This window comes from Rhinoraja longicauda, chromosome 5, assembly GCF_053455715.1.
Source record: "Rhinoraja longicauda isolate Sanriku21f chromosome 5, sRhiLon1.1, whole genome shotgun sequence".
Taxonomy (NCBI): domain Eukaryota; kingdom Metazoa; phylum Chordata; class Chondrichthyes; order Rajiformes; family Arhynchobatidae; genus Rhinoraja; species Rhinoraja longicauda.
Window position 1 is genome coordinate 5,316,095 of NC_135957.1, and position 24,991 is coordinate 5,341,085.

Consider the following 24,991-nt stretch of genomic DNA (forward strand, 5'->3'; position numbering starts at 1 on the left):
TTAATATTTGACTTGATAGCATCGATATGGAAGCGCCAATCAAAATCTCGTTGTACCTGTACAATGACAATAAAGGATATTGTATTGTATTGATTAGGTTGTGTAGGAAAATAACTGCAGATTAATTAGGTTGCTCTAGAAAGAACCCACAACGATTCTATGAATTAAGAAATTACACTTTTCAGATCGTGGTGTCCTGATCGAACTCTCTCACAAGCTCGAAACCTACATTTCTGAATCAATGGGAGTAAAAGAACCCACAACGATTCTATGAATTAAGAAATTACACTTTTCAGATCGTGGTGTCCTGATCGAACTCTCTCACAAGCTCGAAACTACATTTCTGAATCAATGGGAGTAAAATATGCAGAGCCGGTGATTTTAATCTTGGAGACAACTTGGGAAGAAAGTGACACGCAAACCCCTCTGATCTGCTTCCTGTCCATGGGGTCAGATCCCAGCAATCAGATCGAAGGATTGGCCAAGAGACTTGACATTGGTAAGGATATTGTCTGAGTCTTTAATACAGCTCTCTCCAATGTGTAGGGACAATCTAACATAGGAACATCCCTTCCCACCCAATCCGCCCCCTCCTCAGGTTCTTTCCCCTGCAACCTACACCTGTCCTTATATACCACCTCCCTCGACTCCATCCAGGGATCCCGACAGTCCTTCCGGGTGAGGCAGAGGGTCACATGCACCTCCTTTAACCTCATCTACTGTATCCGGTATTCCTGATGTGGGTTCCTGTACATCGGCAAGACAAAGGTGATCGTTTTGCTGAACACTGATGCATGGTCCACCAAGGCCTACTGTATCTCCCAGTTGCTAACCATTTTAGACAATAGACAATCGACAATAGACAATAGGTGCAGGAGGAGGCAATTCGGCCCTTCGAGTCAGCACCGCCATTCAATGTGATCATGGCTGATCATTCTCAATCAGTACCCCGTTCCTGCCTTCCCCATACCTCCTGACTCCGCTATCCTTAAGAGCTCTATCCAGCTCTCTCTTGAATGCATTTAGAGAATTGGCCTCCACTGCCTTCTGAGGCAGAGAATTCCACAGATTTACAACTCTCTGACTGAAAAAGTTTTTCCTCATCTCCGTTCTAAATGGCCTACCCCTTATTCTTAATCTGTGGCCCCTGGTTCTGTACTCCCCCAACATTGGGAACATGTTCCTGCCAGTAACGTGTCCAACCCCTTAATAATCTTGTACGTTTCAATAAGATCCCCTCTCATCCTTCTGACAGAGTGAGGCCACATGCAAATTGGAGGCAAAGCACCTCATATATTGCATACGTGGCTTACAACTCAGCAGTATGAATGTTGAATTCTCTAATGCTAGGTAACTTCTACAACATTCCTCTCCCTCCCTCCCTTTGCTCTTGCCCCCCTTCCTTCACTAAACGTTAGTTAATCAGTTCCAATGATGGGTAAATGGGCAAATGTGGATAAATGTGAGGTTATCCACTTTGGTGGCAAGAACAGGAAGGCAGATTATTATCTGAATGGTGTCAGATTAGGAAAAGGGGGAGGTGCTTATACATCAGTCTCTGAAAGTAAGCATGCAGGTACAGCAGGCAGTGAAGAAAGCTAAAGGCCTTCATTGTGAGAGGATTTGAGTTTAGGAGCAAGGAGGTCCTCCTGCAGTTGTACTCCCTGGTGAGCAAAGAATTTAGAAGGATGAGAAGGGATCTTATAGAAACATAAAATTCTTAAAGGATTGGACAGGCTGGATGCAGGAAAAAATGTTCCCGATGTTGGAGTCCAGAACTAGGGGTCACAATTTAAGAATAAGGGGTAGGCCATTTAGGACTGAGATGAGGAAAACCTTTTTCACCCAGAGAGTTGTGAATCTGTGGAATTCTTTGCCACAGAAGGCAGTGGAGGCCAATTCCCTGGATGTTTTCAAAAGAGAGTTAGAGTTAGCTCTTATGGCTAAAGGAATCAAGGGATATGGATAAAAAGCAGGAACGGGGTACTGATTTTAGATGATCAGCCATGATCATATTGAATGGCGGTGCTGGCACGAAGGGTCGAGTGGCCTACTCTCCTGCACATATTTTTCTATGTTTCTATATGTGATCACTTCTATACTTGGGAGCATATGATCCCTGGCCAACAATCAGCAGGAGTAGGCCACTCGACCCTTCGTGCCAGCACCGCCATTCAATATGATCATGGCTGATCATCTAAAATCAGTACCCGTTCCTGCTTTTTATCCATATCCCTTGATTCCTTTAGCCCTAAGAGGTTGTGAAATTACACCACAGACAACAAATAAAACTAATTTTCATATATTTCATGTTCTGATTTTATTTGCTGCTTTACTTTGTTTCTACCGTAGCTAACAGCATTTTTAATTTCCACTTAGAAACATAAAATAGGTGCAGGAGTAGGCCATTTGGCCCTTCAAGACAGTACCGCCATTTAATATGATCATAGCTGATCATCCAAAATCAGTACCCTGTTCCTGCCTTCTCCCTTTATCCTTTATTCCCTTAGCCCTAAGAGCTAAATCTCACTCACTCCGGAAAGTCTTCCAACGCTTCTTCCTGTCTCAGATCCATCTCTGTGTGAAGCTAGTTTACACCCTCCCAAAAGCAGTCTAAACACACCTGCTTAGATAGCATCCCAGTTCTAACAGAGTGGAACTCATCCAACTTGTACAGTCCCACTACTATAGAAAACTAAAGCTTTCTCCTAGCCCATACTCATTTGCTCTCTCCTGCTATTTCTTTATTTATTTGCACATTAAGATTCATCCCGAGATTCCTTTCCTTTGAGGATCTGCTCCTCAATTCTTGGGAATCTGAGAGGGAGATATTTTTTCACACAGAATGTGGTTAGAGACTGGAATATGCTGCCTGAACCACTAGCGGAGGCAGAGATTCTCACCATATTTCAGAAGCTCCCTTAAAATTTGTTTGCAGAACCACAGCCCTCCTTTCCATGTCATTGGTTCCTGTTCTGACTCCCAACTTATGGTCCATAAGCTTCTGGATGCTGCCACAGCCATTAATTAACATTCTTCAGACTCAAGGGGCAGTTAGCGCAGTGCTAACTGAAATAAAAATAGCAAAATGACGGAACCACTCATCAAGGTCTTAAGGTCAGAAGTGATAGGAGCACAATTAGGCCATTCGGCCATCAAGTCTACTCCACCATTCAATCATAGCTGATCAATCTCTCCCTCCGAACCCCATTCTCTTCCTATAACCCCTGATACCTGTACTAATTAAGAATGTCTCTATCTCTGCTTTTAAAATATCCATTGACGTCCTCCAAAGCCTTCTGTGGTAAAGATTTCCACAGAATCACCATCCTCTGACTAAAGAAATTACAGAATTTAGTCCTTTAATTCTGAGGCTATGACCTCTAGTCCTGGACTCTCCCACTAGTGGAAACATCCTCTCCACATCCACTCTATCCAAGTCAGACAGCATGTGTTGAAAGTGAAATGGAGTTAATGTTTCAGGTCAGCCAATCTTTGTGATCTCCTAATGTAATGTTAATTTGCAGAGCTGCTGGTGGGAGGGATGGATAGGACAGAGGAGCATTATGGGATAGGGAAGAGTCAGGTCAGAGAGGTAAAAGGGGCGTGTGTTGAAAGGAACTGCAGGTGCTGTTTAAACCGAAAATAGACACAAAAAGCTGAAGTGACTCAGTGGGACAGGCAGCATCTCTGGAGAGAAGGAATGGGTGACTTTTCGGGTCGAGACTCTTCTTCAGACTCAAGGGGCAGTTAGCGCAATGATAATGCTTCTGTGTGTGGTAATGGCATGGTAATTGTAGGACTGAGACACGCCCAGCTGGTCTAATGGAGAGAGAAATGGAGAGAGAGAGGAAACTCACAGCTCTTTCACTGGCAAAAATGGCCAGTTCCAGCATGTTAGCTAAAACTGGAGTTCAATAATCGGAGTGGAAAGCAGCAACAAATCCAAGCAGGGTACCCCCAGTTTTCACTGTTTCTAACAGTATCTGTATTTAATTTAATTTTAAAAGCAATTTGGTAATTTCATTGGACTTTGAAAGCCTTGTAATGAAGTAAGAACATGAATTTTATATTCAAAGAGTAGCTGGTTAAACCCAAAATTATTTAAACCTAAAAATAAAGAACAACATGACTTTTTTTTCAGCTTGTCGGGCAATCTCCATGGGTCAAGGGCAAGAGGTTCATGCCAGAAGGCTAGTGGCAATGTCTATGCAACAGGTCAGTAAATATAGCTGGAGTCACTCAGCATCTCTGGAGAAAGGAAGAGGTGACGTTTGGGGCCGAGAGTCAGGGGAAAGGGAAACAACAGATATCGACGGTGAAATGGAGAGATATAGAATAAATGAATGAAAGATATGCAAAAAAAGTAATGATGAAAAAGGAATAGGCTGTGGGCTAGATGAAAACGAGTTACATACAATGAGACTCAACAAGACGACTTTGAAGCTGGTACGACTTGGGTGGGAGTGGGACGGAGAGAGGGGAGATGCAAGGGGTACTTGAAGTTAGAGATTACAATGAACTCAAAACGTTGCAATAAACGGGCATGTAGATACAGCAATTAATTTGGAAGACCAATGGTATTCTGGCGTTTTGAGCAAGGAATGTGGAGTTTAAAAATGGTGAAGATTTGATGCAGCTTTACAGGGCATTGATGAGACCAACACCACACACAACTATCTGTGTATTTAAGGAAGGAGATGCTTGTACTGGAGGCAATGCAGGGGCTTCATGCAATTAGCGTGAGATCAAGGGGTTGAAAGATGTAACAAGAATGAGAATGACCTTTATTGAAACTTATTAGATTCTGCAAGGTATTGAAAGGGTGGCTGCCTAGAATATGTTACCCCTATTGGAAAATTCTTAAACTAGACCAGCATACTTTCAGGTTGACACAAAATGCTGGGGTAACTCAGCGGGACAGGCAGCATCTCTGGATTGAAGGAATGGATGACGTTTCAGGTCGAGACCCTTTTCAGACTCAGTATCTGCAGTTTCTTCCTAATCATACTTTCAGAATAAGGTATCATATGGCGAGTCCGAAACTTGTTGGTTGTAAGAGGAGTTTATTGCAGCCGCAATATTCGAATACAGAGTTAAACGACAAGGTAAAGGACAACCAATACAAACTTACTGTCTTCCTTGAAGACTTCGCCGAACTGACTAAATCGGGCGCCAAACGCGCACATGACATCGCTGGCCAATCAGCGATGTCACTCTCTGGACCAATCCCTATGGTCGCGTTCCCACGTGACCTCGCTGGCCAATCCGAGGGTTCGACGACCTGGACCATTCTCTATGGTCGCTACATGACCCCCCCCCAGAACCCGAGGTGCGGAACCTAGCAGGGAGCCGGATTTCGCGACCATAACGAGTACGGAGAGGGACAGCCTGAACCACAGGAGCCGGAGGTTCCGGACTTGGCGGAACAGCCGGAACGAGAGGTTCTGGAGGAACTACCGGAACGGGGGGTCCTGGAGGGACTGCCGGAACGGGGGGTCCTGGAGGAACTGTCGGAACGGGGGGTCCCGTACTGATCGGAACTAACGGAGGTCGGCCTCTCCTAGGGGTTTGACCGACCAGGACTGGTTGATCCGGGTCCAAATGGGCAGGTTTGAGCCGGGAAACCGAGACGAGCTCACTCTTGCCGCACATGTCTAAGGTGAAGGTAGCCGTTCCCTTACGTAAAACCCGGAACGGCCCTTGATAGACCCTCTGCAACGGGGCGCGATGGGCATCTTTACGCAGAAAAACAAACTCACAGTCCTTCAGGGAAGACGGTTCATGTACCATGGGACACCCATGACGTGAAGTCGGAACTGGAGCCAGGGAGCCCACCCGTTCCCGGAGAGATGCTAACACTGATGTCGAGACTTTGTTGATCGAACCACTTGCCTTGTTTTTTGCCGCTATGAGCGCGTCCGCTTTCGCTGCATATGCTTCGGGGTCCTTAAAAGAACAATCCGTGAGCAGCAGTCGGACATCCTCGGGAAGTTTCTCGCGGAATGCCTGTTCGAACATAGGGCAATCCGTATGCTCACCGGCTAGCATCATCATTTCGGCCATGAGGACGGAAGGCAGTTGGTCTCCAAGATCCGGTAGGTGCAGAAGTTTTGCCGCACCACCATGCTTATTAAACCCGAAGGTTCGCAGTAATACTTTCTTCGTGGCCTCGTACTTGTTTTCCGCAGGTGGATTCACGATGAACCGCATCACGCGCTTGGTTGTGTCCGGCGATAGAGCGCTGACGAGGTAGAAGTACTTCGTGGATTCGTCCGACACCTTCTTTATATGAAATTGAGCCTCGGCGTGGATAAACCAAGCTTGCGGTGCGTGCGTCCAAAACAACGGAAGATGAACGTCTGCCGCGCTTGACTCCGGTGTGCCCTGCTCGGTCATCGTCAACGAGGCGTCGGGTTCCTGCTCAGTCGGTGATCGTCCAGATCACGTCGGGTTCCTGCTCAGTCGGTGATCGTCCAGATCACGTCGGGGTCACCAATATGGCGAGTCCGAAACTTGTTGGTTGTAAGAGGAGTTTATTGCAGCCGCAATATTCGAATACAGAGTTAAACAACAAGGTAAAGGACAACCAATACAAACTTACTGTCTTCCTTGAAGACTTCGCCGAACTGACTAAATCGGGCGCCAAACGCGCACATGACATCGCTGGCCAATCAGCGATGTCGCTCTCTGGACCAATCCCTATGGTCGCGTTCCCACGTGACCTCGCTGGCCAATCCGAGGGTTCGACGACCTGGACCATTCTCTATGGTCGCTACAATCACCCATTTAAGTTGAGGTCAAGTAAGTTTTTTTTTCTCAGAGGCTTGTGATCCTTTGAATCCCCCCCTACCTCTCCCCCTCCCTCTTCCCCCACCTCCCCCTCCCTCTCCCCCTACCTCCCCCCTCCCTCTCCCCCTCCCTCTCCCCCACCTCCCCCTCCCTCTCCCCCTACCTCCCCTCCTCTCCCCCTCCCTCTCCCCCTACCTCCCCCCTCCCTCTCCCCCCTCCCTCTCCCCCTCCCTCTCCCCCTCCCTCTCCCCCTCCCTCTCCCCCTCCCTCTCCCCCTCCCTCTCCCCCTCCCTCTCCCCCCTCCCTCTCCCCCCTCCCCCCTCCCCCTCCCCCCTCCCTCTCCCCCCTCCCTCCCCACCCCTCCATCTCCTCCCCCCTACCTCTCCCCCTCCCTCTCCCCCCTCCCTCTCCCCCCTACCTCTCCCCCTCCCTCTCCCTCTCCCCCTCCCTCTCCCCCTCCCTCTTCCCCCTCCCTCTTCCCCCTCCCTCTCCCCCCTCCCTCTCCCCCCTCCTCCCCCTCTCCCCCTCCCCCTCCCCTCTCCCCCTCTCCTCCCCCTCCCTCTCCACCCCTCCCTCTCCACCCCTCCATCTCCCCCCTCCTCCCCCTCCCCTCTCCCCCTCCCCCTCTCCTCCCCTCCCTCTCCACCCCTCCCTCTCCACCCCTCCATTTCTCCTCCCCTCCCTCTCCCTCTCCCTCTCTCACCCCTCCCTCTCCCCCCTCCTCCCCCTCCCCTCCCCCTCCCCTCTCCCCCCTCCCCTCTCCCCTCTCCCCTCCCTCTCCCCCTCCCTCTCCCCCCACCTCCCTCTCCCCCCTCCCTCTCCCTCTATCCCCCTCCCCCTCCCTCTCCCCTCCCTCTCCCCCTCCCCCTCCCTCTCCCTCTCCCTCTCCCCCTCCCTCTCCCCCTCCCTCTCCCCTCTCCCCCTCCCTCTCCCCCCTCCTCCCCCTCTCCCCCTCCCTCTCCCCCCTCCCTCTCACCCCTCCCTCTCCCCCCTCCTCCCCCTCCCCCTCCCCTCCCCCCCCCCTCCCCTCTCCCCTCCTCCGTAGAGAGCTATACAGGCAGCAACCTAGAAAATGTTCTAAATTGAGACTGCCAGACATTTAAACCAGATTGAGGACTGGATGGTTTGGAGTTTGTAAAATGTGTGAAGGATAGTTTTTTGCAGCAATACGTAGAGGTACCTACCAGAGAAGGGGCAGTGTTGGACATCCTGTTAGGTGACGGAGGTATGTGTTGAGGAGCACTTTGGGTCCAGTGATCACAATGCCATTAGTTTCAATATAATTATGGAGAAGGTCAAATCTGGACCAAAGGTTGAGATTTTGGATTGGAGAAAGGCTAATTTTGAGGAGATGAGAAAGGATTTAAAAGGAGTGAAATGGAACTTTTTGTTTTATGAAAAGGATATAATAGAGAAATGGAGGATATTTAAAGGTGAAATTTTGAGAGTACAGAGTCTTTATGTCCCTGTTCGGTGGAAAGGAAAGAATAATTATTTGAAAGAGCCGTGGTTTTCCAGGGAAATTGGACACGGTTCGGAAAAAGAGGGAGATATACAATAAATATAAGCGGCAGGGAGTAAATGAGGTTCTTGAGGAATATAAAGAATGTAAAAGGAATCTTAAGAAGGAAATTAGAAAAGCGAAAAAAAGATATGAGGCTGCTTTGGCAAGTAATGTAAAAGTAAACCCCAAGGGGTTCTACAGATATGTCAATAGCAAAAGGATAGCGAGGGAAAAAATTGGTCCATTAGAGAGTCAGAGTGGACAGCTATGTGCTGAGCCGGAAGAAATGGGGGAGATATTAAACAATTTCTTTTCTTCGGTATTTACCGAGGAGAAGGATATTGAATTATGTGAGGTAAGCGAAACAAGTAGAGTAGTGATGGAAATTATGAGGATTAAAGAAGAGGAGGTACGGACACTTTTGAAAAATATAAAAGTGGATAAGTCTCCAGGTCCTGATAGGATATTCCCTAGGACATTGAGGGAAGTTAGTGCAGAAATAGCAGGGGCTATGACGGAAATATTTCAAACGTCATTAGAAACGGGGATGGTGCCGGAAGATTGGCGCATTGCACATGTTGTGCCTTTGTTTAAAAAAGGTTCTAAAAGTAAACCTAGGAATTATAGACCTGTTAGTTTGACGTCTGTGGTGGGAAAATTAATGGAAAAGATACTTAGGGACAATATATATAATTATTTGGATAAACAAGGCCTGATTAGAAACAGTCAACATGGATTTGTGCCTGGAAGGTCATGTTTGACTAATCTTCTTGAATTTTTTGAAGAGGTTACCAGGGAAATTGATAAGGGCAAGGTTGTGGATGTTGTCTATATGGACTTCAGTAAGGCATTTGACAAGGTTCCACATGGAAGGTTGATTAAGAAGGTTAAATCGTTGGGTATTAATAGTGAGGTTGCAAGATGGATTCAACAATGGCTGAATGGGAGATACCAGAGGGTAATGGTTGACAATTGTATGTCAGGTTGGAGGCCAGTGTCTAGTGGAGTACCCCAAGGATCTGTGTTGGGTCCACTGTTGTTTGTCATTTACATTAATGATCTGGATGATGGTGTGGCAAATTGGATTAGTAAATATGCAGATGATACTAAGATAGGTGGTGTAGTTAATAATGAAGTAGAGTTTCAAAGTCTACAGAGAGACTTGGGCCTTTTGGAAGGGTGGGCTGAAAGATGGCAGATGGAGTTTAATGCTGATAAGTGTGAGGTGCTGCATTTTGGTAGGACAAATCAAAATAGGACGTACAGGGTAAATGGTAGGGAATTGAGGAATGCAGTGGAACAGAGGGATCTGGGAATAACTGTGCATTGTTCCCTGAAGGTGGAATCTCATGTGGATAGGGTGGTGAAGAAGACGTTTGGTATGCTTGCCTTTATAAATCAGAGCATCGAATATAGAAGTTGGGATGTAATGTTAAAATTGTACAGGGCATTGGTGAGGCCGAATCTGGAGTATGGTGTGCAGTTCTGGTCGCCAAATTATAGGAAGGATGTCGACAAAATGGAGAGGGTACAGAGGAGATTTACTAGAATGTTGCCTGGGTTTCAGCACTTAAGCTACAGAGAGAGGTTGAACAGGTTGGGTCTTTATTCTTTGGAGCGTAGAAGGTTGAGGGGGGACTTGATAGAGGTTTTTTAAATTTTAAGAGGGACGGACAGAGTTGACGTGGTTAGGCTTTTCCCTTTGAGAGTGGGGAAGATTCCAACAAGGGGACATAGCTTCATAATTGAGGGACAAAAGTTTAGGGGTAACATGAGGGGTAACTTCTTTACTCAGAGGGTGGTGGCTGTATGGAATGGGCTTCCGGGGGAAGTGGTGGAGGCAGGCTCGATTTTATTATTTAAGAGTAAATTGGATAGGTATATGGATAAGAGGGGATTAGAGGGTTATGGTCTGAGAGCAAGTAGATGAGACTAGGTCAGAGAGAGTGGTCGGCGTGGACTGGTAGGGCCGAACGGGCCTGTTTCCGTGCTTTAGTTGTTATATGGTTATATGGTTAGTAATGGAATATTGGGAGAAAGAGTAGGAAAGTAGTATTGGATCAGCCGCGATCGCATTGACTGGCAGAATCATCTTGAGGGGCTGATTTCCGTGGTGTTAGACTCAGGGTAAAGACCTGGTCTTTCAGTCATTACATGGGCACCCAATTGAAGATATTATTATTGATTTGAAGCTTTACATGGAACAACTGTTAATCTTTCAGCCTCAAAACTCCAGTTAATTCCTCTTTCCCTGTCTTTTACCACTGAGTTATTTAGCTGCAATTGAAATGCCTGAGCTTTTGGTGGAGTCCACACCTAAATCATTGAGATGAGCTTGGGACAGGCAGGCTTCATTCTGAGAAAGCTTGGGGGTGAAGCACTGCCTGATCCTGGCATGGCCTGCTCCGCAGATGCTCAGATTAGCAATCCACTGTGCTGCTTTTAAACTCATTTGGCCTCTGTCTCTGACACTGTTGTTAAAAATCACCCAAAGACTTATTGGCAATTTTCGGCAATAATCAGCAAACCATAATTGATTTTTTTTCATAGTGGTGTCAGTTACTGAAAGCATTTGACATTCCATGGTCTAATATTGTATTAAGGCAGAACAACAGCCAACTGTTTTGTGATCATAAAACAGATGTTTCGTCTTCCAAAACCTCATGCTTATTGATGTTGCTGAATCCGATTTGTCCTGTTTTCTTTCGCTTCCAGTATTTTTTCCCACTCTCAGTCCACAATCAGTCTGAAGAAGGGCCCCGACCCGAAAAGTCACCTTTCCATTTTCTCCAGAGATGCTGCCTGACCTGCTGAGTTACTCCAGCACTTTGTGTCTATCTTGGGTGATTTCAGTCCTTTTTTACCGGATCCTTGGAAAAGAGTTGTCAAGAGTCAAGAGTATTTTATTGTCATGTGGCCCAGATAGAACAATGACATTCTTACTTGCAGCAGCACAACACAATATGTAAACACAGTACACTGGAAACAATATTATAATAAACCAGAAAAAAACAAGTTCAGAGTGTTTATATATACACATATATTTTATAAACACAAATAAAGACAGAAAATAAAGGCAGCAAATGCTGGAGTAACTCAGTGGGACAGACAGCATCTCTGGAGAGAAGGAATGAGCAACGTTTCGGATTGAGACCCTTCTTCAGACCCGAATCATCACCCATTCCTTCTCTCCAGAGATGCTGCCTGTCCCGCTGAGTTGCTCCAGCATTTTCTGTCTATCTTTGATTTAAACCAGCATCTATATGCACAAATATGTACACGTAAAAAAGAAACAAACAATAACAGTGCAATAATAACAATAATGGTCTATGTAGTTCAGAGCTTATTTGGAGGTTGTAGTGTTTAATAGCCTGATGGCTGTAGTTGAGATATGACTAAAGTTGAGATACGTCAGAATTCTTCCAGTCTGGATAAACTACCTCTTCTTTTTCCCATCTCAGGGTGGATGGGTGTTACTGCAAAACTGCCACCTTGGTCTGGATTTTATGGATGAGCTGTTGGAGATCCTAATGACAAGTGAGAACGTGTATGAATCTTTCCGAGTGTGGATCACCACTGAGCCACATCCAAAGTTCCCCATCACACTGCTACAGGTCAGTGATTGTGCTGCACAATAGCAGAGTGGCCAATGAATGAAATGATCACGATTCACAGCCATGCTCCTGATACTGGCACCACTCTGATGTGCTCTCAGGTTAGCAATGACCCAGAGTTTGTCTTCTAAACTCTGAGTTTTCCCGTGGGTTGGAATCTTTGTGAAAACATATTGCCTTTAACTGTTGCATGTGATATATATATAAATGACTTTGATATAAATGTTGATGGGTTGATTAGTAAGTTTGAAGGTGTCACAAACAATGGTGGAGTTGCAGTAAATGGAAGCTGTCAAAATATCTAGATATCAGCATGGTGGTGCAGTGGTAGAGTTGGTGCCTTACAGCACCAGAGACCCAAGTTCAATCCTTATGTGCTTGTCTGTACGGAGTTTGTACGTTCTCTCCCTGACCTGCGTGGGTTTTCTCTGAGATCGGTGGGCCGAAGTGCCTGTTTCTACGCTGTATCTCTAAACTAACATAGATTGTAACACGATATAGATCAGAAACAGACACAGGCAAAGATATGGAAGATGGGGTTTAAACCAGGCAACTGTGAGATGTTGCACTTTGTGAGGTCAAATGTAAGGGGAAAGTATACTTTATAAAGTTATTGGCAGGACCTTTAATAGCACTGTTGTATGGAGGGATCTCAGGGTAACAACATGTGGTAAAGGAGGTGGAGTATGCTTTCCTACATTGAATATAAGAGTAAGGACATCATGTTGCACCTTTATAAAGATTTGACAACAGTTCTGGTTGCCCCTTTACAAGCAGGACCCTGAGAATTTGGAGAGGGCATAGGAGGTTGCCCGGATTAAAGGGTATTCGGTATAAGAAGAGGTTTAACAAACCTGGATTGCTTTTCCTCGAGTGTCAGAGGCTGTTAGAAATGTATAAAATTATGAAAGGCATAGATAGGGTAGATAGAATCTTTATCCTGTGTTGGAAATGTCAAATTAAGAGAGGATAGCCTTAAAGTGAGAAAGGGAACATTTAAAAGATATGTGTAGAGAAAGTTCTTTACACGGAGAATGTTAGGTACATGGAACTAACTCACTGCCAGAGGTGGGTTGTGGAAGCAGGTACCAAAGTTGCATTTAAGAAGCTTTTAGATGGACACATGACTATGCAGGGAATGAGTGATATGGATCTTATGCAGGTAGAAGGAAGTGATTTAATTTGGCATCGTGTACAGTATGGCACTGTACATGGTTTGGACAGCTTTGGAGGGATATGGACCAAGTGCAGGCATGTCAGACTAGTGTAGCTGGGACATGTTAGGCGGTGTGGGAAAGCTGGGCCAAAGGGCCTGTTTCCACACTGTATCACTCTATGAAGGGCCTGTTTCCACACTGTATCACTCTATGAAGGGCCTGTTTCCACACTGTATCACTCTATGAAGGGCCTGTTTCCACACTGTATCACTCTATGAAGGGCCTGTTTCCACACTGTATCACTCTATGAAGGGCCTGTTTCCACACTGTATCACTCTATGAAGGGCCTGTTTCCACACTGTATCACTCTATGAAGGGCCTGTTTCCACACTGTATCACTCTATGAAGGGCCTGTTTCCACACTGTATCACTCTATGAAGGGCCTGTTTCCACACTGTATCACTCTATGAAGGGCCTGTTTCCACACTGTATCACTATGAAGGGCCTGTTTCCACACTGTATCACTATGAAGGGCCTGTTTCCACACTGTATCACTCTATGAAGGGCCTGTTTCCACACTGTATCACTCTATGAAGGGCCTGTTTCCACACTGTATCACTATCATTCTGACTCTATGTGCTGTACTTTTCTGTGTTCTAAATCCAATGATGTATTTTGCTGGGTCAAGGGTGAGAAGGGTCTCGACCCGAAAGGTCGCCCATTCCTTCTCTCCAGTGATGCTGCCTGACCCGCTGAGTTACTCCAGCATTTTGTGGCTTGCTTTTTCTACTTCAATTTTAGGATGTCATCCGCATTAGAGCCTCCCAATCTACCTTTGTCAGGTCTTTCCTAATGTTAATTAAATCATGACTGCAAGCAGTTTGGAAGATCAAGAAAACAGTTCAGCTCCACCTTTATAAGAGCAATCAGGGGTGATGATAATTCACTGACAATTGGGGTTAGTTTGTCATAATGATAGGCGCAGACACGGTGGGCCAAAGAACCTGTTTCCCGCACATTAACACTATCGTACACATACTAGGGGCAATTTTACACAGAGCTCGTAGGGCTAATGGAATTAAGGGATATGGGGAGAAGACAGGAACGGGGTACTGATTGTGGATAATCAGCCATGATCATATTGAATGGAGGTGCTGGCTCGAAGGGCCGAATGGCCTTCTCCTGCACCTATTTTCTATAGTCTATGTATCTATGTATCTATGTACATTTACACCAAGCCAATTAACCTACAAACTGTACATCTTTGGAGTGTGGGAGGAAACTGAAGATCTTGGTGAAAACCCACGCTGGTCACGGGGAGAACGTACAAACTCCATGCAGACAGCGCCCGTAGTCGGGATGGAACCCGGGTCTCTGGCGCTGTAAACACTGCAAGGCAGCAACTCTAGCCCAAATGCTGCCCAATTAGTAACTTTTTCACCCAGAGAGTTGCGGATTTGTGGAATTCTCTGCCATAGAGGGTAGTGGAGGCTAAATCACTGAATACATTTAAGAGAGAGTTAGATAGAGCTCTAGGGGCTAGTGGAATCAAGGGATATGGGGAGAAGTTGAAGTTGGGTACAGGTTACTGATTGTGGATGATCACAATGAATGGCGGTGCAGGCTCGAAGGGCCGAATGGCTTCCTGCACCTATTTTCTATGTTTCTCTGTTTCTATGTAATCTAATTATTTATAAATCAGATGAATTTCCAGTAAGCTCATTTTATTCACGTAAAACCTATTTTACAGACATCTATCAAATTCACCAATGAACCTCCTCAGGGAGTCCGTGCAGGATTGAAAAGAACATTTACTGGGATCACACAAGACCAAATAGAATACTCCAACCTGCCCATGTGGAAACCACTACTGTATGCAGTAGCTTTCCTGCACACAACTGTCCAGGTAATTTAACTCACACCCAACTGCGATCATCTTTTCTAGAATTACACATATTCATTGGGTTTGATTGGCCACATCTTATAGAGGTTTGTAAAATCATGAGAGGAATAGATCGGGTAGACGCACAGAGTCTCTTGCCCAAGGTAGGTGAATTGAGGACCAGAGGACAGGTTTAAGTTGAAGGGGAAAGGTTTTAATAGGAAACTGAGCGGTAACATTTTCACACAAAGGGTGGTGGGTGTTTGGAACGAGCTGCCAGAGGAGGTTGTTGAGGCTGGGACTATCCCAACGTTTAAGAAACCGTTAGACAGGTAGATGGCTAGGACAGATTTGGAGGGTTAAGGACTAAATCTATTCCTTTCACAATTTCTCACACCTCCACAAGATGTGACCAATCAAACCCAATGAATCTGGGATATGGACTAAAGACAGGCAGGTGGGACTAGTGTATCTGGGACATGTTGGCCGGTGTGGGCAAGTTGGGCTGAAGGGTCTGTATCACTCTCTGACTCTGTGACATCGCTGAGGCATGATGTTCCATTCTATGAAACTCAGGGGCTGATGTTAACACCATCCACATGGCAATGAGATGGACACTAGCATCCTCATTTAACTTTCTATTCTGTGCTGTGGTCATGACCCATTACAGGGGTTCATTTTTTAACTGTGTAGATATATGGCCCGACTGCAATTATAATATTGACTCAAATGAGGAAATTGACGTGGCTTAATCATCCAAAATGGTCAAGAAGCTGGCGACAGGCAAGCCTGACGCTGCCAAATGGCAATAAAGGACAGTAGTCAGTGAGGTTTGTCACAGAGATGAGGTTTCACTTAGGGCACCAGAATACCATGGATTCAGCCGTGGTCTATGGGGTCTGCTCTTCCTTTGGGATCATGTCACATGTGTCTGAAGGTGTTATCTGTGTGGGCTCCTTCTGACTCAGAAATGTAACTGCATTCCTTTAACCTGATCACTTTCAGCCTGATGGAGGAGAATAAATACTACAGCCACAAATACATTCTAGATCTCAACTCGTGTCACTGCATGCATGTTTGTTGGTCAAGCCTGGACTTCAATTATAATTTTTCAAATTACTTTTTACCCACAACAAATGTAATTTAAGATGAAGATAGACACAAAATGCAGGTCGACTGGAAAGGGATCCTAGCAGGAATGACGGTGGAACAGCAATGGTAGGAATTTCTGGGCATAATCCGGAAGATGCAGGATCATTTCATTCCAAAACGGAAGAAAGATTCTAAGGGGAGTAGGTGGCAACCGTGGCTGACAAGGGAAGTTAGGGATGGAATAAAACTAAAAGAAAAGATGTATAACACAGCAAAGAGTAGCCGGAAGCCAGAGGATTGGGAAACTTTCATAGGACAACAGAAGGTAACAAAACGGGCAATACGGGCTGAAAAGATGAAGTACGAGGGGAAGCTGGCCAAGAATATAAAGTTGCAAGGTGACCTGGACAGGTTGAGTGAGTGGGCAGATGCGTGGCAGATGCAGTATAATAATATAGATAAATGTGAGGTTATCCACTTTGGCGGCAAAAACAAGGAGGCAGATTATTACCTCAATTGTGTCAGGTTAGGTAAGGGGGAGGTGTAGCCAGACCTGGGTGTCCTTGTACACCAGTCACTGAAAGTTGGCGTGCAGGTACAGCAGGCAGTGAAGAAAGCTAATGGTATGTTGGCCTTCATAACAAGAGGATTTCAGTGTAGGAGTAAAGAGGTTCTTCTCCAATTGTATAGGACTTGGTAAGACCACATCTGGAGTATTGGGTACAGCTTTGGTCTCCTAATTTGAGGGAGGACATCCTTGTAATAGAGGCAGTGCAGCGTAGGTTTACGATATTGATCCCTGAGATGGCGGGACTGTCATCTGAGGAAAAGTTGAAAAGACTAGGCTTGTATTCACTGGAGTTTAGGATGAGAGGGGATCTTATAGAAACATATAAAATTATAAAAGGACTGGACAAGCTAGATGCAGGAAAAATGTTCCCAATGTTGGGGGAGTCCAGAACCAGGGGCCACAGTCTTAGAATAAAGGGGAGGCCATTTAAAACTAAGGTGAGAAGGAACTTTTTCACCCAGAGAGTTGTGAATTTGTGGAATTCTCTGCCACAGAGGGCAGTGGAGGCCAAATCACTGGATGGATTTGAGAGAGAGTTAGATAGAGCTCTAGGGGCTAGTGGAATCAAGGGATATGGGGAGAAGGCAGGCACGGGTTACTGATTGTGGATGATCAGCCATGATCACAATGAATGGCGGTGCTGGCTCAAAGGGCCGAATGGCCTTCTCCTGCACCTATTTTCTATGTCTGTGTCTATGGGACAGGCAGCATCGCTGGAGAGAAGGAATGGGTGACGTTTGGGGTGGAGACCCTTCTTCAGACTGAGCTAAGGGTTTCAACCTGAAACATCACCCATTCCTTCTCTCCAGAGGTGCTGCCTGTCCTGCTGAGTTACTCCAGCATTTTGTGTCTATCTGCAGCATTTCACAAGGATTGTTCTCTTCATTTCTCCGTGGTCTGCTCTTTGGTCTCCATCAAATCTTGAACCAGAAGGTGAGAAAGTAATAATTTGTTTTCACTCCTTATTAATCGTCAGGAACGGCGGAAATTCGGTCCACTCGGTTGGTGTATTCCATATGAGTTTAACTCCTCGGATTTCACAGCCAGTATCCAATTTATACAGAACCACCTGGATGACTGCGACAAAAAGAAGGTGTGTTTCCATCACTCCACGTATGAAAAGATTGATTGTGAATTTAGAGAAATGTGTACAATTCATCAATACATTCAACCAAAGTCGCCAGTTAGTATCTGCTATTTAACATATTCATTTCTCCTCCTTGTGACTCCACTCCATGCGAAGTTCAGAAGACGGCAGCTCGTACTTGCTATTTAACATACCCACTGTACCCACTGTCATTACCATTATACCTCCAACACACAAAGACGTGCTGTAAGAAAATAACTGCAGATGCTGGTACAAATCAAAGGTATTTATTCACAAAATGCTGGAGTAACTCAGCGGGTCAGGCAGCATCTCGGGAGAGAAGGAATGGGTGACGTTTCGGGTCGAGACCCTTCTTCAGACTGATGTCAGGGGAGGGCACAGGACAAAGATAGAATGTAGTCTGAGACAAGAAGACAAGTGAGAGAATGGGGTGGGAAGAGAGGGACAGAGGAACTAACTGAAGTTAGAGAAGTCTATGTTCATACCGCTGGGATGTAAACTACCCAAGCAAAATATGAGGTGCTGTTCCTCCAATTTGCGCAGGGCCTCACTCTGACAATGGAGGAGGCCCAGGACAGAAAGGTCAGATTGGGAATGGGAGCGGGAGTTGAAATGCTGAGCCACTGGGAGATCAGGTTGGTTAAGACGGACTGAGCAGAGGTGTTCAGCGAAACGATCGCCGAGCCTGCGCTTGGTCTCGCCGATATAGAGAAGCTGACACCTGGAACAGTGGATACAGTAGATGAGGTTGGAGGAGGTGCAGGTGAACCTCTGCCTCACCTGAAAAGACTGTTTGGGTCCTTGGATGGAGTCGAGGGGGAGGTAAAGGGACAGGTGTTGCATCTCCTGCGGTTGCAGGGGAAAGTACCTGGGGAGGGGGTGATTGGGTGGGAAGGGACGAGTTATGGTGGGAACGGTCTCTGTGGAAAGCAGAAAGGGGTGGAGATGGGAAGATATGGCCAGTAGTGGGATCCCGTTGGAGGTGGTGAAAATGTTGGAGGATAATATGTTGTATGCAACGGCTGATGGGGTGGAAGGTGAGGTCAAGAGGGACTCTATTCTTGTTACGAATGGGGGGAGGGGGAGCAAGAACGGAGCTGTGGGATATTGAGAAGTCCCTAGTGAGAGCCTCATCTATAATGGAAGAGGGGAATGAGGGCCTCGACCCGAAACGTCATCCATTCCTTCTCTCCGGAGATGCTGCCTGACTCGCTGAGTTACTCCAGCATTTTGTGTCTACCTTCGATTTAAACCAGCATCTGCATGTTTTTTCCTCCATACATTGGAATTTACCACATTGCGTATGGATAAAGAAACAAAGAAATGTAAAGATTGAAGGGAAAATAAAAACAGATATATTTTGTAAAGTAAATTAATGAGAAATGAATTAGAGAAATTAATAGCACATTTGCAACAATTAACTTTTAGTGCGGGTGAGTTTGACTGGGAGCAATTAGAAATGAATGCCGAAGGTGCACGAATAAGGTCAAACGGCACAGAAGGCTGTGGAGGCCAAGTCAATGGATAGTTTTAAGGCAGAGATAAATTCTTTATTAATACGGGTGTCAAAGGTTATGGGGAGAAGGCAGGAGAATGGGGTTAGGAGGAAGAGATAGATCAACTATGATTGAATGGTGGAGTAGGCTTGATGGGCCGAATGGCCTAATTCCCCCTCCTAGCACCTATGACCTTATGACTATTTGTGGTTAACCTTACAGATCAATGGCTCCTTCCCAGAACTGTTTCTTTCTCAGAATTGTAAATCTGTTGTGTTTTGCTTTTCCACTACTCTATGTAATAAGCAAAAAACAAAATGCTGGAGGAATTCAGTAAGTTCGGTGGCATCTATGGGGCAAAAGGAATTGTCACCATTTATGGGTCAAGGCTGAGGGTGGAGAGGGAAGAAAGCCAGTATAAAGCGAGGGTTGAGACGGGCACCAGTGGGTGGTAGATGGACTGCAGAGGGGTCTTCAGTCCCTTAGAAATAGGGACTGACATAGAAACATTGAAAATAGGTGCAAGGGTAGGCCATTCGGCCCTTCAAGCCATTCAATATGATCATCCAAAACCAATACCCCATTCCTGCTTTTTCCCCATATCCCTTGATTCCATTAGCCCTAAGAGCTATATCCAACTCTCTGTTCAACACTACTCAAGAGAGAATTAGATATCTTTCATCTCCACTCTCAGTCCTGACGTAGGGTCTCGACACAAAACATCGACGGTTCCTTGCTGTTCTTCAACTTGGAATCAACAGTGAAGATTCTGAGAATACAGAAAACACTTTTGTGCAGTTTAATCATGGAGAACTTTTAGATTTTTCCCAGCAGTGTTTTTAGTCCAGATTTATGCTTCTGCATTCTCTTGTGTCTCTCCTATGCCTCTACTTTTCATAAGAACTCTGTTTCGCTCTTCATAGTTGCTGCCTGATTTCCTGAGTATCACTAGCATTTTCTGTTGTTAGAAATATCTTGCTGAATTATATTGCGTGGAACTTCTGTGGAAGGGATTCCCACTTCACATTATTTCTACAACATTTTTGTGACAGTTTTTCTGAACGTTTGGAAATTCTGCCCATGATATCATTAATTGCAGAGCTATATAAGCAGTTTTTGCATTTATCTTAATATCGTTTGTCACTTGCATAAATATATTTTTGTGCCCAAATCACACTTCTTGTTTTAGTGAGGCCGTGTACAGTTGAATGAGAGAGTTGTTCTTGCATTTGATTTTCTTCAGGGTGTGTCGTGGAATACTATACGATACATGCTTGGAGAAGTTCAGTATGGAGGACGTGTAACAGATGACTTTGACAAGCGACTGCTTAACTGCTTTACCAAGGTAATCCTGCTCTTGAACAACACATTACAACTAGAATCTGATGGTACTAGAAAGGTTCGACACAAAATGCTGGAGTAACTCAGTGGCATACTCTGAAGAAGGGTCTAGACCCGTCCTTTCTCTCCAGAGGTGCTGCCTGTCCCTCTGAGTTATGCCATTTTGTGTCTATCTTCGATTTAAACCAGCATCTGCAGTTCCTACATGGTACTAGAAAAGGTGCAGAAGAGATTTGTAAATGTGTTGCCAGTTTTAGTTCTGAGGAGAGATTAACTGCGATTAACTGGAATAGTAAGGAAGTTGTCTTTTTTATTTGGAAGATAGGCTCATAAAGCTGGAGTACCTCAGCGGGCCAGGAAGCATCTGTGGAGAAAAGGAATGGGTGACGTTTCACAGAGTGCTGGAGTAACTCAGTGGGTCAGGCAGCATCTGTGGAGAACAGGAATGGGTGACGTTTCACAGAGTGCTGGAGTAACTCAGTGGGTCAGGCAGCATCTGTGGAGAACATGGATGGGTGACGTTTCACAGAGTGCTGGAGTAACTCAGCAGGTCAGGCAGCATCTCTGGAGAACAGGAATGGGTGACGTTTCACAGAGTGCTGGAGTAACTCAGTGGGTCAGGCAGCATCTCTGGAGAACATGGATGGGTGACGTTTCACAGAGTGCTGGAGTAACTCAGCGGGTCAGGCAGCATCTGTGGAGAACAGGAATGGGTGACGATTCGGGTCAAGACCCTTCTTCGGGCTATTTATTCATTTTATGACATTTATGTGGCTGTTCCAGTTGAGTTTCTGGCCAATGGTGATTTTCACATTCTTGGTCTGTACCATACCGTACCATACAATACGATAGAACTTTATTTATTCCAGGAGGCAAATTAATTTGCCAACAGTCATAAAAAACACAAAATACATGAAACATGAAAATAAAGTGATGAATGGTAAGGCTTTCAGAATGTGCGAAGATTGAGTTGGTGGGGGGGAAGGGGGACAGGTGGGGGGGTGGGTCAGTCTCAGTCTACCCCACGACAGAAGGGGGAGGAGTTGTCCAGTTTGATAGCCACAGGGAAGGAGGATCTCCTGTGGCGTTCGTTCTGTGCTGCATCTTGGTGGGACCAGTCTGTTGCTGAAGGTGCTCCTCAGGTTGACCAGTGTGTCATGGAGGGGGTGAGCTGTATTGTCCAGGATGCTCCGCAGTTTGAGGAACATCCTCCCCTCCAAGACCACCTCCCATGAATCCAACTCCACCCCCAGGACAGAGCCAGCCTTCCTGATGAGTTTGTTAATCCTAATGGCTTCCACAGCCATCGCCCTGCTGCCCCAGCACGACAGTGAAGAAGATGGCACTGGCTACCACCGATTGGTAGAACATCTGCAGCATCTCACTGCAGACGTTGAAGGAGAGGAGCCTTCTCAAACAGTACAGTCGGCTCTGTCCCTTGTCCAGGGCCTCAGCGTTCCTGGACCAGTCCAGTTTACTGTCCAGGTACACTCCAAGGTATTTGTACTCCCCGGTAAACTGCACATCCACACCATTGATGGAGACAGGGGACAGGGGTGTTCCTCTCCTCCTAAAGTCCACCACTAACTCCTTAGTCTTGTCGGTGTTGAGCTGCAGGTGATTCAGCCCACACCACTCAACAAAGTCGTTGACTACACCTCTGTGTTCAGCTTCCCGCCCCTCACTGATGCAGCCCACAATTGCAGAGGCATCTGAAAACATCTGCAGGTGGCAGGAGACGGAGTTATATCAGATGTCCGAGGTGTAGATGGTGAACAGGAAGGGAGAGAGGACCGTCCCGTGTGGGCCCCCTGTGTTGTTCACCACCATGTCCCAGACACAGTTCTGTAGCCTGACATACTGTGGTCGTCCAGTCAGGTAGTTGGTGATCCAGGACACCAATGGAGCATCCACCTGCATCTTCATCAGTTTGCTCCCTAGCAGTGCAGCGATGGGGTTAAAAGCACTGGAGAAGTCAAAAGACATGACTCTTACAATGCTTCCCGGCTTATCCCCAGGTAAGTATAGGAACGATGGAGCAGGTCCTCAACCTCCATTATAAGCGAACTGCAGGGGGTGCAGGTAGGGTTTAACCAGGGGTCGCAGGTGAGTGAGCACCAGCCTCTCAGCGCCGCCGGCCTGTAATCATTGGAGGAGCTGGGACACGTCCTCTTTGGTCCAGGAACCAGGCAGGATGTCTCCACATCACAGGAACCCTCTCCAGGCTCAGGCTCCGGTTGAAGATATGCTGGAGTACTCCACACAACTGGCTGGCACACACCTTGAGTACCCCAGGGCTGACACCAGCGGCACCCGTGGCTTTGCCTGGGCAGAGTCTGCTCAGCTCCTCCCTCACCTGCTCAGCCTTGACAGTCAGGAGCGACAAAGAAAGGGCAGAGGAAGTGGACCAGGGGGTTGAGGGGGAGACCGTCGGGGAGCAGTGGGGAGGGTGGGCAGAGGCCCCACCATCAAATCTATTAAAAAAACAGGTTTAGCTTGTTGGCCCAGTCGCGATTGCCTTCCCTCCCCAGGCCACTGGTCTTCTTGTAGCCTGTAATGCTCCTCATCCCACTCCACACATCCCTCATGTTGATCTGCTGAAGTTTCAGCTCCAGCTTCCTCCTGTCTCGGTCTCACCTTCAGGTCTTTCTGCACCCGTTCCACCTCCTCCTCCCTGTCACCCTTCCTGAAGGCCCTCTTCTTCTGGTTGCGAAGGGCCTTGATGTCACTGGTGACCCAGGGCTTGTTGTTGAGAAACAGTGTACAGTCTTCTCAGGGACAACGTTATCCACACAGAACTTTACGTAGCTGGTAACAGAGCCGTGAGTCCATCAATGTCCTCTCCATGGGGACTACAGAGTGCCCCTAGTCTGTGACCTCAAAACAGCCCTGCAGTGTCACAGCCCTCCTGTGTACCACCCCCTCACTGGCCTTGTGGTCACAGGCAGCCTGTGGACCACCCCCTCACTGGCCTTGTGATCACAGGCAGCCTCTGGACCATTGGCTTATACCTGGGTAGGAGGTGAACCAGGATGTGGTCGGATACTCCCTGTGGCATGAGGGCTATGGAGCTGTACGCCTCTTTAACATTGGCATACAGCAGGTCCAATGCTTTCACGTCCCTGGTGAGACCGTCAACAAACTGAGCTAAAGTGGGTATGGCAGCATCCAAAGTCACGTGGTTGAAGCCCCCCGAGAAAGCGATGAAAGCACGGGTGCTGTGTCGAGTCTCGCGGTGACAATGTGGATGACGTCACGCGCACAGATGGTTGGCGGACGGAGGAATGTAAACAGCCGCCACAATGGTGTGTGAGAATTCCCTGGGCATTTAGTATGGACGGAGACACACAGCCATCAGTTCAAGGTCTGGGCTACACACATGCTACACACTCCTTAACCGTGATGTGACCAGGGTTGCACCATGTGTTGTTAACGAGACTAGCAAGTCCCCATCTTTACTCTTGCCACTCTCTCTGCAGTCCCTGTCCGCCCAAACAGTCTGACAGCCATCCACACTCGTGTTGAACTTAGGGATGTCCACGTGGAGCCACTTTTAATCCATGACCTCACCTTTCACATCCATCCTATTTCACTTGGCCATACTCTCCTATTCCTTTGTGACCTTTCTGTCCCGTTAATTCTGCTGTCTTTCTGAAGTTTTCCTTTACACTCTTTCCCTTTAACTCCATCCTTGTATTTCCAATTTGTCTCTCCCCCCCCCCCCCCCCCCCCACCCCACCACCATTTAGTTTAAAGCCAGGTGGGTTTAAAGCCAGGTAGTGCTACACAGATGGGTTTAAACTAAATATGATGAGTTTTAATCTGCAATTTGAGAGGTAAAAGGTTAAATCGGAAGTGTCGGTGTTGCAGTTGAACAAAGGCATGAGAGAGGAGCTGGCCAAGGTAGACTGGAAAAGGATCCTGGCAGGAATGACGGTGGAACAGCAATGGCAGGTATTTCTGGCATAATCCAGAAGACGCTGAATCATTTCATTCCAAAGAGGAAGAAAGATTCTAAGGGGAGTAGGAGGCAACCGTGTCAGATTAGGAAAATGGGAAGTGCAACGAGACCTGGGTGTCACTGAAAGTTGGCGTGCAGGTACAGCAGGCAGTGAAGAAAGCTAATGGCATGTTGGGCTTCATAACGAGAGGATTTGAGTATACGAGTAAGGAGGTCCTTCTGCAGTTGTACAGGGTCCTGGTGAGACCACATCTGGAGTATTGTGTGCCGTTTTGGTCTCGTAATTTGAGGAAGGACATCCTTGCTATTGAGGGAGTGCAGCGTAGGTTCACGAGGTTAATCCACTGTCAAATGAAGAAAGATTGGAAAGACTGGGCTTGTATTCACTGGAATTTAGGATGAGGGGGGATTTTATAGAAACATATAGAATTATAAAAGGACTGGTCAAGCTAGATGCAGGAAAAATGTTCCCA

General features: G+C 46.6%; 1 protein-coding gene across 1 annotated transcript in view; it reads left to right on the plus strand.

The window, feature by feature from the left end:
* Window positions 1-24,991, plus strand: part of LOC144593828 (dynein axonemal heavy chain 8-like) — a 460,724-nt gene that overhangs the window by 406,774 nt on the left and 28,959 nt on the right. The window contains 6 exon segments of the mRNA XM_078399946.1: window positions 255-499; window positions 4,145-4,218; window positions 11,758-11,910; window positions 14,818-14,973; window positions 17,589-17,705; window positions 20,460-20,561. Coding sequence (XP_078256072.1) covers window positions 255-499; window positions 4,145-4,218; window positions 11,758-11,910; window positions 14,818-14,973; window positions 17,589-17,705; window positions 20,460-20,561 — 847 coding nt within the window.